At 37.1% G+C, this 16,348-nt stretch overlaps 1 protein-coding gene across 5 annotated transcripts in view; it reads left to right on the forward strand.

Moving 5' to 3' along the window:
• Positions 1 to 2,771: 2,771 nt before the first annotated feature.
• Positions 2,772 to 16,348, forward strand: part of ZDHHC20 (zDHHC palmitoyltransferase 20) — a 76,065-nt gene continuing 62,488 nt past the window's right edge. For 3 of the 5 annotated variants that reach the window (XR_014023286.1, XM_081304078.1, XM_081304079.1), the window contains exons 1-2: positions 2,772 to 3,074; positions 14,214 to 14,261. Coding sequence is in view for 4 of the 5 variants with exons in the window: in XM_081304078.1 (XP_081160204.1) it covers positions 2,957 to 3,074; positions 14,214 to 14,261 (166 nt within the window). In the remaining variant the exon portion in view is untranslated. Of the gene's footprint in view, positions 3,075 to 3,095; positions 3,336 to 14,213; positions 14,262 to 16,348 lie in introns of those variants that run through there. The other 2 variants (XM_081304081.1, XM_081304080.1) reach the window with 2 other exon arrangements.

Genomic DNA, 16,348 nt, shown 5'->3' on the forward strand with positions numbered 1-16,348 from the left:
GCTGACAGCTTGGCACTCTTGGGTTAGGGGTCTGTAGTCCTCCAGTCTTCACTGAAAGCCACAATCCTAGAGATGGATCAGCACAATATTTTATTTCCTTTGTTGGGGGATGGAGAGGACAGAGTTGGGAATGCAGGACAGAATCTCCATTTGTCTTTTAGGTGTTCCATTTTATCTGCCATTGCTGTTTTGGGGCATAGTGGTGCACCAAAGCTGATCTGAAGCAGCCTTTTCTTTTCAGTCTCCTTCACCTCCACCATCTTTTTTCAGGCCATGATCAACCTGTACTTATATGACTACAGCAGCCTCTCAACTGGCCTCCCTTCCTCTAGACTTTATTTCCTCCAATCCATTCTTCTCACCATGGCCAGAGTGACTGTCAGACAATGTAATTCTGCTTACATAATGGCTCTGCCTAATGATTCCCTTCTGTTACAATCAGTAGCAGAGACGGAGTTAAATCACTGGCCCAACATGGAAAAGAAAGGGGTTTAGATGTTAGCTTATAGCAAATGAACATTGAAGGGGCTGGGGTTGTGGATCTGTGGTAGAGTGCTTGCTCAGCATGTGTGAGGCCCTGGGTTCTATTCTTAGCACCGCATATAAATAAATAAAATAAAGTTCCATCGACAACTAAAAAAATATATACTAAGAAAAAGAACATTGAATAACTCATGTCTGTAGACACTAAAGATAGAAACATTCCCGAAAGAATGAAAATGTTACCACCTCCCCCCAAATATATCTTCACTGGAATGACTTTAGGACAAGGAAATAGATCAGAAATATTTTATAGATTCCATTTAAAAATCAAAACCTTTTTAGACATCCAGTGGTAATTTTGGAATCAGAAAGTAGTGTGATTTGGCTGGTGATTCCAAAAGTCAGGAATAACATCTAGATAACAAAAACCTTCAAATGTCTATTCAATTACTTACTAAATATTTCCTACTTGCATGACACTGCAGGGGAAATAGGATATGTAAAAAATACTCTGCCTTCAAGAACCTTACAAAGTAGGAGGCAAGGTGATTCATTTCAATTAAGATTAAAACTAAATTTGTGTTCTATGTCCCCAAAATGTCTCTGGAAGTTCAAACTCCTCATAATTCAGAATATGACCTTAATTGGAAATAGAAACATTATCAATGTAGCTAGTTAAGGTGAGGTTATACTGGAATAGGGTAGACCTTTAATCCAGTACTAATAGAGATGCAGAGATAGACACAGGGAAGAGGATGCCAGGTGATAATGGAATGATGCAACTGCAAGCCAAGGAATGCCTAGGACTGATAGCCACCACCAAAAGCTAGGAAGAAGCAAGGACAAATCCTCCCTACAGGTTTTAGAGGAAGAACAGCTTTGCCAACACCTTTATTTAGGATGTCTAGCTCCAAGAACTGTAAGACAATAAATCTCTGGTGCTTTAAGATCCCAGTCTGTGGTACTTTGGTACAGCAGCTCTAGGAAAGGAGCTTATATAGTTTCTTAGTTAGCATTATAAACAAAATGGCATAACAATAGAAATTATTTCCAGCAGACAAGGAGCTTCTGGATGACATGGTATTCTTGTTAAGCTTTAATATGATTCTGTGGTAGGAGGAGAAAGGGCTTTATATTCTTCCATGTCAATCTAAATAGCATCTTAAAGCTTAGTTATTCTAAGCAATATCTCTGGAAAACGAGCTGTATGTAATTCACTTTAATGTCCTGAACCTAGTGTCAACTTTGTCACTAACAGGATTTTTAAGGTATAAAACTGGAGACACCATGCTTTATTATTTCAAGCAGTATTGTGCAGAGGTAAAACAATCATTACTTGCTTTTATCATCACACTACAAAAGTGGGCAAGTCTTCTTCCTGGAAACTTTAGTAAGTAGTTGCTAGTTAAAATCTCAAGACTAACTCAAACATAGTAGTAGCAGGAACTGGTATTAAGGTGGCTGACTGGAAGTAAACTTCTCATGCTTTGACCTTGCATTATGATGTCTTCACAATGATGCTTCTAGTATGATTATAGTCATCGCTCAGCAATCTCCAGCTGTAAATAAATTCTTGAAATTTCAGTAGTCTTTTGGGGGAAGCAGGGAAAGAGCCATTTACCTGCACCTTTTTTCACAACTCAACCTTGAGTATGAGTTTCAAATCAATCTGATGGATTCTGTAATGGTTCTATCCTAAATCACATGCTCCTACAGGTTTCATCTTCCAAAAGATAAGTTCCGCTTGAATAATGGATGGAATTATTTCAAAATAAAGGTATTTCTTATTTATTTTATTTTAGCTGTACTGGGGATTAAATCCAGAGCCTCATGTATGCTAGCCAAGACCTCTACCACAGAGTTATACCCCCAGCCCAGGCCAGGGGTTCTTTACCAGAGATACACAGAATAACCGGAGGAACCCTATAGTGAATACATTCCTTATCTGCATGCTGTGGTACAGCACAGCATTGTCATATTTGAAAAAGCACACACACACACACACACACACACACACACCACACACACACACACACACACACACACACACACACACCCGCCAGCCACTACCTAGCCTCTAGATTCCCACTTCTTTCTCTCCACTTCCCGGCCCGCCCCAACCCGCCACGCCCCGTGGGCGGTCCCAAGGGGCGGGCCCGCCCATCCCCTCCGGCTGCATAAGCCCCGCCCCGGTAGCGCGGAGACTTGAGGCGACCGGCTTCGGGCGGGGTGGGGGTGGGGGTGGGGGAGGGACGGGGGGAGGGACGACAGGATGTGGAGTGGGGGCGGGACCAGCCCAAGGGCTGAGAGGGGCGGAGACGAGGAGAAGCTTCGGACTTTATCTTTGATTACCCTTGCCGGAGAGGCGGGAGATCTTGGCCCGGAGCCAGACAGAGAAACCCCGTCGCCGCCGCCGGAGATCTGGAGTCTCCCTACAGAGGCGAGTACGGGGCTTCACCGTAGCCCGTGGAACATGGCGCCCTGGACGGTGTGGCGCTGCTGCCAGCGCGTGGTGGGATGGGTGCCGGTGCTCTTCATCTCCTTCGTGATCATCTGGTCCTACTACGCGTACGTGGTGGAGCTTTGCGCGTGTGAGTACCGGAGGGCGCGGGCGGAAGGCGGGGGCACGGGGCGTCGCCGGGACCCGGCTGCAGGCCGAGGCCGCGCGCCTGCTGCTTTGTTAGAGCCGCGGCGCCTGACGCTCGGGAGCCTGGATGCCCAAGGCCGCGGTGCGGCCCAGCTAGCCCGCGGCTTCCTGCTTCTAGCGTTCGCTCTGGGGCTGCCCATCCTTCTGTCTTCTATGACGGAATGTTCAGAACTGCGTTTTCTCCGAACGGGGCCAGTCGACCTTGGTAGGTTTAGGGGCGTGTGTGTGTAGCCCTTATTTTTGCTTTTGTTAATATTTTTAAAACAAATTTGTGCTTTCCAGGTTGTTTTTCCAAACAGCGCGAGACGCTTGTCACCAGTAAAGCCGGCTGCTGGGGTTGGGGGAAGGGAGGTGTGTCTTTTGGTGCTCTGACCTGGAGGATGAGTGAGCTCCAGCTTTTGATTTTGGGTGGTACTTGGCCCATTTTAAAGTTCATTTCTTTCAAGTCTGAATCCTGCGACCTATAAAATGAAGACAGAATGGGAGAATAACATTATTTTTTTTCCCTTGGCTGTTTATCCTGACGTGTTTTGTTTTTGTTTTTTTGTTTTTTGCGGTACTGGGGATTGAACCCAAGGCCTCACACATGCTAGGCAAGTGCTCTGCCTCTAAGCTACATCCCAGCCCGGTGTATTTTTTTCACTATCTTCAATTTGGGAGTCTTCTTTATTTTTGCTATCTTCCATTTTTAGCACCGATTTTCACCTGACTCCTAGGAAAAAGGATTGCAGTACACCTCAGGGATTTAACATACTGGTTTGAATAGGTTGCCTTTAAGAATAAAGGAAATCTGGACTCTTGCAGAGTTCAGTCTTGTTTAAGTAAGGTAGCTTTCTCCTAAAAGGCAGCAGCAGAAGGTTCCTAAATACCTCGGACAGTAAAAATTGCTGACCCACAGTATGCTCTCAGTCATTTGAACAAATTGTTTATGATCAAGAGGGCTTCGTTCCAGTGCAGGCTGTGTTATTTCTTCATTTTGTTTATACACACACACACATACACACACACACACACACGCACAGGCTCGCACAATATCAGCCTTATTAGGAGTTAATATTAAGGATAAAATAGATACACTTAACATGGCCATCTTAGGTGAGTGATAAACAGAAAAGATAAAATAATACTATTAGTTTTTGGTTTTAAATAAGACTGAAATACCTTGTTAGCTTTTCCCCCCCAAAGCTTCTGTTTGAAAATATTTAGTTATGGGTGAACTGAACAACTTTTCCTCTCTGGTCAACCTGGTTAATTTTGAGGAAAGTGCTAATTCAGATTTCTAGAGTTTTTATCTGAATACTTGGGTCATTTTGAGCTGTTAATAGTAGGTTTGTATCTCTTCTTTAGCATATAGAAGATCTTAGAGTTTATAGAGTTGGTCTAATTCATTATTTTCTAGGAAATTTATTACTCAGAAGACCTGTGTGGTTTGTCCAAGGGTAGACATTTTAATCTTTTTTTCAAATAGAAATATGTAGAGTGGGACTGTAACCTGAGTCTATATCCTTGTGTCTTCTTCACAACATCTTCAGATTTAGAGTGGTACACATAACAAGTGCCATTATTGAGTATCCTCTGTTCACATAGTTGATTCTGAAGTGTTATATTGATCTCCAAAGAACCAGCTTTTGTATTTTGTGAGACTTAAAGCCTTTAAAATGTATTCAAGTTTCTGTATACACTTGAGAAAGATATATTCTGTAATCAGCAGTGTATTTTACTGTTTGTTGCTGGGAATTCATTTATGTCATAATGCTTCATAAATATCATTGAGGGCAAATTGGTAATGTTACTTAAATCTTTTCTATTTGTTATTTAAATTATTGAGAGAGGTATGATTATCATGTATTTATTTCTCCTTGTACTTTTATCAGTTTTTGCCTCATGTATTTTTCAGCTCTGTAATAAGGTGTATAAAATATTAAGAATTGTTAAGTCCTCTTGATGAGTTGGTCCCTTTATAATTGTGAAATGATTCTCTTATCCCTCACAATACTATTTGCCCTGAAATCTACTTTGGCAGATATTAACATGTCATTAACCTTTCTTTTGATTAGTGCTAGAATGGTATATCTTTCTCTGTCCTTTTACTGTTAGCCTGTTTATGCCTGTGTATTTAAAGTGTGTTTCTTTTAAGCTGCATCTATTTGGGTCTTGCTTTTCTTTTTTTTCCTCCTTTTCATGTAATCTGAAAATCTCTGCCTTTCAATTCAGGTGTTTGACTACTTACATTTAATGTAATTATTAATATCTTTAAATTTAAGACTGTGATTTGTTTGTTATTGTTGTTTATTTTTTTGTTTTTTGGTACCAGGGATTGAACTCAGGGGCACTCGACCACTGATTCACATTTCCAGTCCTATTTTGTATTTTATTTAGAGACAAGGTCTCACTAAGTTGCTTAATGTCTCAATTTTGCTGAGGCTAGCTTTGAATTCACCATCGTCCTCCTGTGGCCTCCCGAGCCACAGGGATTACAGGTGTGTTCCACTGGGCTGGCTTGTCATTTATTTTTTTTAAAATATTTATTTTTTAATTGTAGGTGGACATAATATATCTATTTTATTTTTATGTGGTGCTGAGGATTAAACCTGGAGCTCCGCAAGTGCCAGGCAAGCACTCTACCACTGAGCCACAATCCTAGCCCAACTTGTTCTTTGTTCTCTTTCCCTTTTTTTTTCTCTTCTTTTGAATTAATCGAACTTATGTTTTCAAATTTTTTGATTATTTCATTTCCTTTGTTAGTTTATTATCTGTCGTTCTTTTTGTTATTTAAGTGGTTGCCTCATATTTATAGCATGACTTTAGCTTCAATAACTGAAAAAAACTATATATTATATAGTCTACCTTCAAGTGATACACCTTTTCACAAACAGTACCTTATAAAAACACTTGTTTCTTCCTTCCTAATCTTTATGTTGTTGTCATGTATTTTGTGTTATAAACATCATATTATATTGCTTATTTTGTTTGAACAATTTTTGTGAAGATTTAAATAATGAAGATAAATACATGTACTCATCTAATTACCATTTCTATGACCTCAGTAAGATCCCTCATGCCCATTTACAGTTACTCCGTCTTTCTTCCCCCAGCCTAAGGCAACCACTGTCCATGTTCGGGATCCATATGCCTTTTCGAGACATCTCATATAAACGGAATAATACAATAACTGGTCTTTTGGGTCTGTTTTGTGGGTTTTTTTTTATTTTTTAGTTGTTGATAGAACTTTATTTTTATTACTTATTTATATGTGGTGTTGAGAATTGAACCTAGTGTCTCACACATCCTAGGCAAGTGTTCTACCACTGAGCTACAACCCCAGCTCCCTACTGAGCATGTTTTTGATGTTCATCTGTGTTATAGTATATCTCAGTGTTTTCCCCCTTAATTTCTACTTTATGTTCTAATTTGTGTGTGTGTGTGTGTGTGTGTATTTTAGTTTTATTGATTTTATTTTTTAAATACATGACAGTGGAATGCATTACAATACTTATTTAACATATAGAGTACAATTTTTCATATCTTTGTATATAGAGTATGTTCACACCAATTCATGCCTTTATACATGTACTTTGCTTTTTTTTGGCTTTACAATTCTTATTACATATATATCACAAGTTTTCAAATTTGTTTATATATTTACACCCAATTCGAGTCTTCATACATGTTCTTTGGATAATGATGTCCTTCACATTCCACTGCCCTTGCTAATCCCCTTCTGCCTCCCTTTCTCTCCCATCCCTCTTCCCTATCTAGAATTCATCTAATCCTCCCATGCTCCCCCTCCCTACCCTACTATGAGTGAAAATATATCAGAGAAAACATTCGGCATTTGTGTTTTTTTGGATTGGCTAACTTCACTTAGCATTATCTTCTCCAACGCCATCCATTTACCTGCAAATGCCATGATTTTATTCTTTTTTAATGCTGAATAAAATTCCATTGTGTTTTTTGCCACATTTTTTTAAATCCATTTATCCACTGAAGGGGCATCTAGGTTGGCTCCACAGTTTAGCTATTGTGAATTGTGCTGCTATAAACATTGAAGTGGCTGTGTGTAGTATGTTGTTTTTAAGTCCTTTGGGTATAGTCTGTGGAGAGGGGATGGCTGGGTCAAATGGTGGTTCCATTCCCAGATTTCCAAGGAATCTCCATACTGCTTTCCATATTGGCTGTAACAATTTGCAGTCCCACCAGCAGTGTATGAGAGTGCCTTTTTCCCCACATCCTCGTCAACACTTATTGTTGTTTGTCTTCATAATAGCTGCCATCTGACTTGAGTGAGATGATATCTTAAAGTAGTTTTGATTTGTGTAAGTATATTTCTTGCACAAATATATTTCTAGTATACTTACAAATGTAAGTATACTAGAAATATATTTCTAGTATACTTACATTTATAAGTCAAATTAGAATATAAATTAAAAGTATGGGGCCTAGGATTGTGGCTCAGTGGTAGAGTGCTCGCTTGGCACATAGGAGGCCCTGGATTCGATCCTCAGCCTCACATTAAAAAAAATAAATAAAATAAAGATATTGTGTCCAGTTACAACCAAAAAATAAATATTAAAAAAAAGTATGAACTTTCTTACCATGTTTAAGTACTTGAATAATAAGATTTGTAGTATGGTTGCATCCTGTCGTCCTTGATTCATTAGAGAGCCCCGTGCTTGTAGACTTTCAATTAATATATGTTAAATTGAATAGCGTCATACTCTTATAAAAATTCTCTTGAATCATGTTGGAATTTTAGAATACAGGAACATCCAGAATAATAATTATACCTACAAAACATGTATTTTATAGTCTTTGCTTTTAAAGGCTACTAATGGCTGACTGGTTCTATATTCTTTCTTTTGGGTTGTGAAACAATGATTCTTTCAAATTATGCTGATAATCTTTTAAAAATCTGGTTCCCTAGATCTCATCTACAATGGTTGGCATAATTATGGAAAAAAAATTAAAATATGAATCAGAATCTTTTAACTATTAATTTGCTATTTCCTATTTGTTTTCATATTGTAAAATGTAATGATTTTTCTAGATAACTTGACTTTGAAAGCTGTAGTGCTTTGCAAATCTCTTTGTTTGCATTCTACAATTGCCCAAGCCTTTTGTTTGTTTTATTTTTTTGGATAGCAGGTTTTTTCCTTACAGCTACTGGTGAGTTATTTACCATATAGCAATTTGGTTTAAGAGTACTCTATAAATATATACTTTAACACACACATACACACACACACACACAAATCCAAATGTATTTTCTTCCATATGAACTGAATCTTCTTCAGGACTTCCACGGCTTCCTTTTATTTATTTATTTATTTATTTATTTATTTAGGGTGGCGCGGGGACTTAACCCAGGGCCTCGCACATGCTAGGCATATGCTGTACCCCTGAACTACATCCTAGCCCCTCTACTGTTTTCTTTCTTTCTCTCTCTCTCTCTCTTTTCTCTCTCTCTCTCTTTTTTTTTTTTTTTTGGTACCGGGGATTGAACTCGGGGGCACTCAACCACTGAGCTACATCCCCATCCCTATTTTATATTTTGTTTAGAGACAGGGTCTCACTGAGTTGCTTAGTGCCTCTCTTTTGCCTGAGGCTGGCTTTGAACCCGAAGTCCTGCCTCAGCCTCCCAAGTGGCTGGGATTATAAGCATGCACCACAGCGACTGGCTCTCTACTGCTTTCTTGAAAAACAAGACATATAAAAGGTAAAGATGTTGGAAAACTTAGAAACCAAGTCAGACTATTTGAAAAAAATTATATGCCTTAGTCCTGCAAATAAGCTTTGCTTCTACCTTGGCCACTTCCACATTATGGAATAGAAATAGTAGTATGCTAATTGGAGTCTAATAGGCATCTCAGATTTAACATGTCCAAAACAGAATTCTTGATTTTTTTTTTCCCCCTCTTGAAGCTGCCCCTCTTACCCTACCTCAGTAAATAATAGTTGCATCCTTCACGGTTCTTCACTGAAAAAAATCATTCCACATCCAATTAATCATCAATTGTTATAAATGAACTAAAATCCAGCTGCTTCTCAGTACATCGCTACAATTATACTTCTTCAAGCCCTTGTGTAAAAATGTCTGCAATAATTTGCACCTTTTCACATCAGTAGTCTTTTTGCCCAGTCATTGAATCTGGCCATGTCTTGTACTTGATTTGACCAGCAGAATGAGGTAGAAGTGATATTGAGTCCTAAATCTTAAGCCTCAAGACATAATACATTTTTTGCCTTATCTCTTTGGAACATTCTGTTAGTTATGTAAGGAAATCCAGAGTAGACTGCTGAGTGAGAGATCATTTGGATTGAGAGGCCAGCCAAGAGCCAAAGCCTCTGATGTGTGAATGAGACCTTCCTAGGCTCTAGCCCCAGGTGAGGTGTTAGATGACAGCAGGTGGTAGAAAGAGCCCAGCTGATTAGGACCCAAACTGCTAACCCTCACAATTATAGGAAATAATAAATGGTTCTGTTTAAAAGCACTACTGTTTGGGATGGTTTGCTATTTTACATTCTCACCTATATCCATTATACTATGGTTGTAACGTCTCTTCTCATTTTATCCGTCTGTTCTCTAGAAAATAGCCAGAATGTTCCCTTTTAAATTAGCACCGGACATATCACTCCTCACAACTTGGCTGGGTTTTTTTTCTTTTAATTTAAAAGCCTTACTATAGCGTTGCAGGCATAATATACTCTTTCTCTTATTTCTTCTCTTAAATAATTTCATTTCTACTCTTTTTATCTAAAAGAAATGTATTCCCTGTAAAACTATTGTTGCCTTTATTTTTGCTGTGTTATTTCAGCATTTAAGTGTAAGTGCCATCTGTTCTGGTGTATGTGTTACATATTATAGCAGCACTTAAATCTGTGTTGCTTAGATGCTTAATAGGAAAAGCGTCAGATACACTCTTCTTACAAAATTTCACATGATGATGACTAGGAGGGCTCCCTCCCTTAAAGAACATACCTTCCCACATACATATTCCTGACACATACAGAAGCCTGCTACACTCTGCCACTACCACACTAGCCTCCTTGTTATATCTTAATTAGTTTTGAATGATCTTAGTAAATTATTTTGCCTTACAAATTTGTTTTCTTGCTATAAAGTATGATAATAGTACTTAGCTTACAGAATAATATAAGGTTTTGGCAGAGTGGGCTTTCAAATGCTATTGGGGATGGAAAAAGGATTTAATAGCCACTAGTACACTTATTCTGGCCTTCCCTTTTTGGCAAGAGTTGGTATTTTTGTTAAAGTTGTGTTTTCTCTCCCAAAGTCTTACTAAGTTTTCATTTTTTTTTCCTTAACTGACTATCTGAAGATCATATTACCAAAACTTATACCCTATTTTTCTATAACCTGCTGGTAGTGTCAGAAGTATGTGTGTGAGAGGGTATGTTGTCTAAGGGGGGGAGCCTTCCTTGTCACCCTCCTTTGCTGTTTTAAGAATAGTAATACATAATACAATTCCTATAAGCATATAAGCAACACAGATTGAGGTGTTGCTCAAAGTTGTAACATATTCTTGAATAAATAGGCATTTAAACACCCAAAGAGGGGCTGGGGTTGTGGCTCAGCAGTAGAGGGCTCGCCTCACATGTGCAAGACCCTGGGTTCGATCCTCAGCACCACATAAAAAAATAAACAAGTGAAATAAAGGTGTTGTGTCCAACTACAACTAAAAAATAAATATTAAAAAGAACACATTAAAAATAAAAGTGACTTTTATTTTTAATGTGTTCTTTTTAATATTTTTATTTCTTTGTTATAGAGATCCACAGGTCTTGGGCTGGGGTTTGTGGCTCAGCAGTAGGGTGCTCACCTGGCACATGCTCACCTCAGCACCACATAAAAATAAATAAAGGTATTGTGTCCAACTACAACTAAAAAATAAATATTAAAAAAAAGATCCACAGGTCTTGAAAATGTTTTTTTAATTGTTTAAAAACATTTCTTTTACATTCTTTTATTCTTCCCACTGCTTCATTTTACTAACATGAACTTTGAACCACACATTGAAATCATAGGAAGAGTTAATTTTCACTAACATATTAATTGAACAGCATGTAAAAACACAGATATTAAAGTCTTCTGAAGATCTTCTTAACCTTATTGCATTCTAAGAATAAAGGAAATCTGGACTCACAGATTTCAGTCTTGTTTAAATAAGGTAGTTTTCTCCTAAAAGGCAGCAGCAGAAGGTTCCTAAATACCTTGGACAGTAAAAATTGCTGACCCACAGTATGCTCTCAGTCATTTGAACATATTGTTTATGATCAAGAGGGCTTCTTAGGATGTCATTAGTACATGAAGGGAATAATAGCAAATATACTAAAATGTTAATAGTATATGTCTTTGGGTATGTGACATTATAGAGATTTTTTCTGTCTCAGGTGCCATAATTCATTTTTTCTATGGATAACTGATATAAACATTAAATAGAAAGATGTTATAGTGATGATAAATATCATGTATACATATTCAATAACCTCTAATAGGAAGCGTTCATACACTGTGTTGTGGTTTGGATCTGGAATGTCTCTCAAAAGCTCATGTGTCAAAGGCTTGGTCTCTAATGCAGTAATGTCTAGAGATGGGGCTTTTGGAAAATGACTGGATTATGAGGGTTCTAACCTTATCAATGGATTAATCCATTATTCGCTGAATAGACTACTGGGAGTGGTGGAAACTATAGGCAGATGGGGCATGATTCCCAGGGACCTTCCTTTGGGGACTGCATGTTATCCCTGGCTACCCTGAGCTAAGCAGTATTCTTCTGCCAGAGGGGTCTGCCTTGCCTCAGATCCAGAGTAATGAACTGGCTGACCATGGTCTACATCCTCTGAAACTATGAGCCAAAATGAATCTTTCCTCCTTTCATTTGTCTGTGTCCAGTATTTTGATCATGGCAATGAAAGACTAACACACATGTCTTGCTGGGGCTCAGACTCTTAATAAAAAAATTCTAGATCCTGGCAGGTAGAAGAGATGCGAGGTACAGTTGGGATAGTAGACATGCTTTATTCAAAGGCAGCAGTAGCCCCTTAGGTCTTTTCCATAGGCCTTTAATTTTTATTTTTACTTTTTAGTTGTAGTTGGACATGTACCTTTATTTTACTTATTTATTTTTATGTGATGCTGAGGATCAAACCCAGCACCTCACACATGCTAGGCAAGCACTCTACCACTGAGCCACAACCCCAGCCCCATCCATAGGCCTTTTTTTATGTGCAGGCCCAACAAGGCTCAATGCTAACAGATTATAAGTGAATGCATGCTTACAAGCAGATATTTATGACCTTGAGTACATATGCTGAATGGGGGTGTTTATGACTTTGATTGCATACTAAATCATAGTGGACTAGACAGTCTTGGTAAGGGAGTCCTTCCCCATCCTCCTTGACTTTAAAAATTAAAATCAAGATTAATGCTCCTCTACTTAGCATTCTCTGGTGACTTTCTGTCTTGCTCATAATGAAATCCAGTTGTTCACAGCCTCCAAGGCTCTAGATGCTGTGGCCCACCACTTCATCTTGTCATTCATTCTGTTACAGCCAAACAAGCCACCTTGCTTTTCATCTGTTAGGCAGATGAAAAGTCTGCATAGTCCTACTTGAGGACCATTTATTGTGCTTCCTGTTTTGTTTCTTTTTTTTTAATCTGGAATGTTTTCCCCCCAGATTTGCGCATGGCTAGCTTTACTATTTAGTCACCTTTCAGAGAGGCATTCTGACTAAGCCTCTTTAAAATAAATACTTCCTCTTTCACTATCTCCTTACAGTTACCCTGCTTTGTTTTTCTTTATAATACTTATTGACATACAGTTATTTATGTTTCTCCCGTGAATAGTATGTTCACTTTTGTATTTCTAGAATCTAAAATAGGGCCTAGCATGTGTTCTCAATAGGTATTTGTTGAATGAGTGAATTGATATTATAGTTGCCAGTTCTCATTTTAGTAGAAGAGGAAGAATTGGAATGTTTTTGTGTTGTAGATAATACAGTTAATTTTACATACAGATACTCTCATGGTCTTAAGAAATCTACATATTAATTTAGTTATAGATTGTTTAGTATTCCAGGTACTATATGTGACACTGGGGATAAAAAGATCTATAAATATCCATGGTCCAATACATTTGGACTTCATACAATAGTCCTCATCTTTAATGTTCACAATTCTCATTTGCATATAACAGGTTTTAGGAAGGCCTACCATAACAGTAAGTTATTTTGTTTAACCCAGCATTTTTCTAAAGCTTTTTTTTCTTTTTCTTTTTTTTAAATAAGGAATCTATTTAAATCCTTTTTGACTTAGAGAATTGTTGGTTTTTGGTAACAAAACTGTCTAGTGGCAATAGTGGGTCAGGATGGGGTGAGAGGTCAAAGTGCAGGAACTCCTTTGAAGAAATTGGTGTTACTAGTAAATATTGCTTTTTATCAGAAAAGGAAAAACCCATTTTCGAGCTACAAATAGTAAAGTCACTTCATCTTTCCTCATTCAACAGTTTATTCATTCTTTCCTACCCTCTCTCTTTCCCCTTCCTATTAAATAATCTCTTTCCCTCTCAACTTGCCCAGGTAGGACCCAAGGGGTTCTCCTAGGGAAGTATCATTGATAATACCAAAGTTTCCTCTGGCTTTCAAACAGCCTGTTCATTAGTCAGTGAAGAAACTGTCTTGAATGGTCAGCCAGAAATGTTCTATATGGCAGCCATTTATTATGTATGCCACTATGTGTCCTAACATCTAGTATAAGGCACTAGTTGTATTTAATTCTACCTTTAGTAGAAAGATTATTAGCATCATTTTATGGATAAATAGAGACTCAGGAGTTAATTGTCTCTTTCATATTTATACAGTTAGTACGTAGGATCAAAATTAAAATTCACGAAGTTTAACTCTGCAAGTTTTGCCCTTTCCACTGTATATCTTTATTAGAATATTTAATAATTTATAAACTTTATTTGCAGTCCTTCATCATATTTGCTTTAACTTAACTACTCAGATTTATATTTGGAGCATTGTGATGCAAATAAGACAATCCTTTCCCTATATTTTTATATAGGTGGAAATTTAATCAAGAAGAATAAGAAGGAAAAAGATCCTGATGAAGGTAGGGATAGATGTACCTACTAACGTTCTATAGAGTTTATTTATTGGCTATTTATATTTATAGTTATTTCAGGCAGTCCCTGTTTCATGCACCAATACAAGAAATTTGAGGATAAAGCATAAATTTACTAATTTTATCTGATATAATGGCATTTTTAAAAATAAAAGTACTCATAAGTTGCTATCGTTTCATAAAAGTATATCTGAATATCAAAACAGTGAAAGGGATTATTCTCATAAAGATTGTTGCCCTTTTAAATTTAGTATCATTTATGAAAAATTCTCTTTTACTTACGTTTCTTGTTTCATTGTGGCCTCACTCATTCATTGGCTTGGATTTGTGAATCATTGCCTTAGCACACTAATGACACTAACTATAGTTTCTGTCTGAATCTACACATTCCCTATAACAATTAACACTACTTAACTCCATGCACTGTTTAGAGCCTAAAATCCCAGCTTGAAACCGGGAAGCTTATGTATTCCTGATTTGGACACCAGAATTTTAGAGCGCAGACTAACTGTAAGTTGATAGAGTAGCTAACAATATGTTAACTCTTAAAAAAATGAGAGTTGGAAGTTAATATTTTAAATAATTCTGAGCCCCATTGAAAGCACCCAGGGTATGGTAATAATTATCTTTATTGTTTGTGCAGTTAATGCACTTAGTAACTTATTGTGGTCTGTCCATATTTTTTTTTTAATCATCATAAAACTCTATTAAGGAGGTATATATTTTCCCCAACTTATAAATGAATGGAGGAGGAATTGACTTAGTTCCTCAATTTAGATCTTTTCATAAATCTTTCTAAAAACTATACAAATTAGTAAGAGCAAATAAAATCAATCATAACTCAAATCTATGCAAAACTGGGATATAGTGAATTTTTAAAACCTCAGTTTATATGCAAATAAGAATAGCATTTGAGCATTGCTAAGGGTACTCTGGTGGCTATACCAGAGCTAAATTAGGAGGGGACTGTGCAAAACATAACAGACTATGTAGTGTATATTCTTTATGCATTCTTAGGAGAAACGCCATCCTGAGTGGGAAATTCTGAAAACAGGTTTGAAATCTGGTAGGTCAGAATATAGCAATTGAATGTCCAAAGAAAGGGACTTTGAAGCGATTTAGGACTAGAGATGGTAGCCTTGAGAAAGTACCCTTTCTAGGGGAGAAGATGACACCTTGGAAACAGAAAATAGCCTGTGAAGACTTAATAGTAAAGAGAAAGAAGGAATGGGTAGAAATAAGTACCCAGCTGAAACAACAAATTAAAACAAAATCATATCAAACAAAATAGTATAAAAGAAATAGAGAGCAAACAAAAATTAGTCTATTAACTATATTTCATTGAAGCAATGGAAGGTGCTCTTAGAAAGTAAGAAATTAAGAAAGTTATTTAAATATGTCTTTCCCATATGGGATTGCTTGCTATTGAAGGTCCATAAAAATCCAATATATGTCAGCATGAACAATAATTAAAATAGCATCCAAATAAATTCCTGATTAAAAAAATCAGAAAATGAGAACCAACACTTTTCAATAGAAGAAAATGCATTTAAACAAAAAAGTCAACAAAGAAGTGAAAATTATAAATACCCAAGCATAAAATGTAAATATAAATAGCTGCTGAATTAAAGAACCTGTAAGTCAGAAATTCCAAAAGTACTACAGAAACAGTCAAAAGAGCAGGAAGATTTGAAATGACAGCCTTCTTAACTCAGGAAAAAAAGAAAATGTAAGTGAAGAATAAATTATAAGAGCCAAGAAGCAGCAATCAAGATAAAGGTAAGGTAGAAGTTTGGAGGAACAAAAGATGGCTGTTTAAGGTAGACAAAAAAGATTCATTATTATAATTCACTATATTAACACAACTTGAAAAAACATCTTATTTCTGTAGAGACCAAAAAGGTATTTGAAAAGCCAAACATCCATTCTTGAGCAACACTTAATAAAATAGGAATAAATGGATAATTTTAAAATTTTCAGCACAAAACCAGGAATGAAATAGATGCTCACTGTGACCATTACTGTGTAACACTGCACTGACAGAATTATAACATTCAACCAAGAGAAGATAATCA

The sequence above is a fragment of the Spermophilus citellus genome, assembly GCF_964194105.1.
Source record: "Spermophilus citellus genome assembly, chromosome: 1".
Classification (NCBI taxonomy): domain Eukaryota; kingdom Metazoa; phylum Chordata; class Mammalia; order Rodentia; family Sciuridae; genus Spermophilus; species Spermophilus citellus.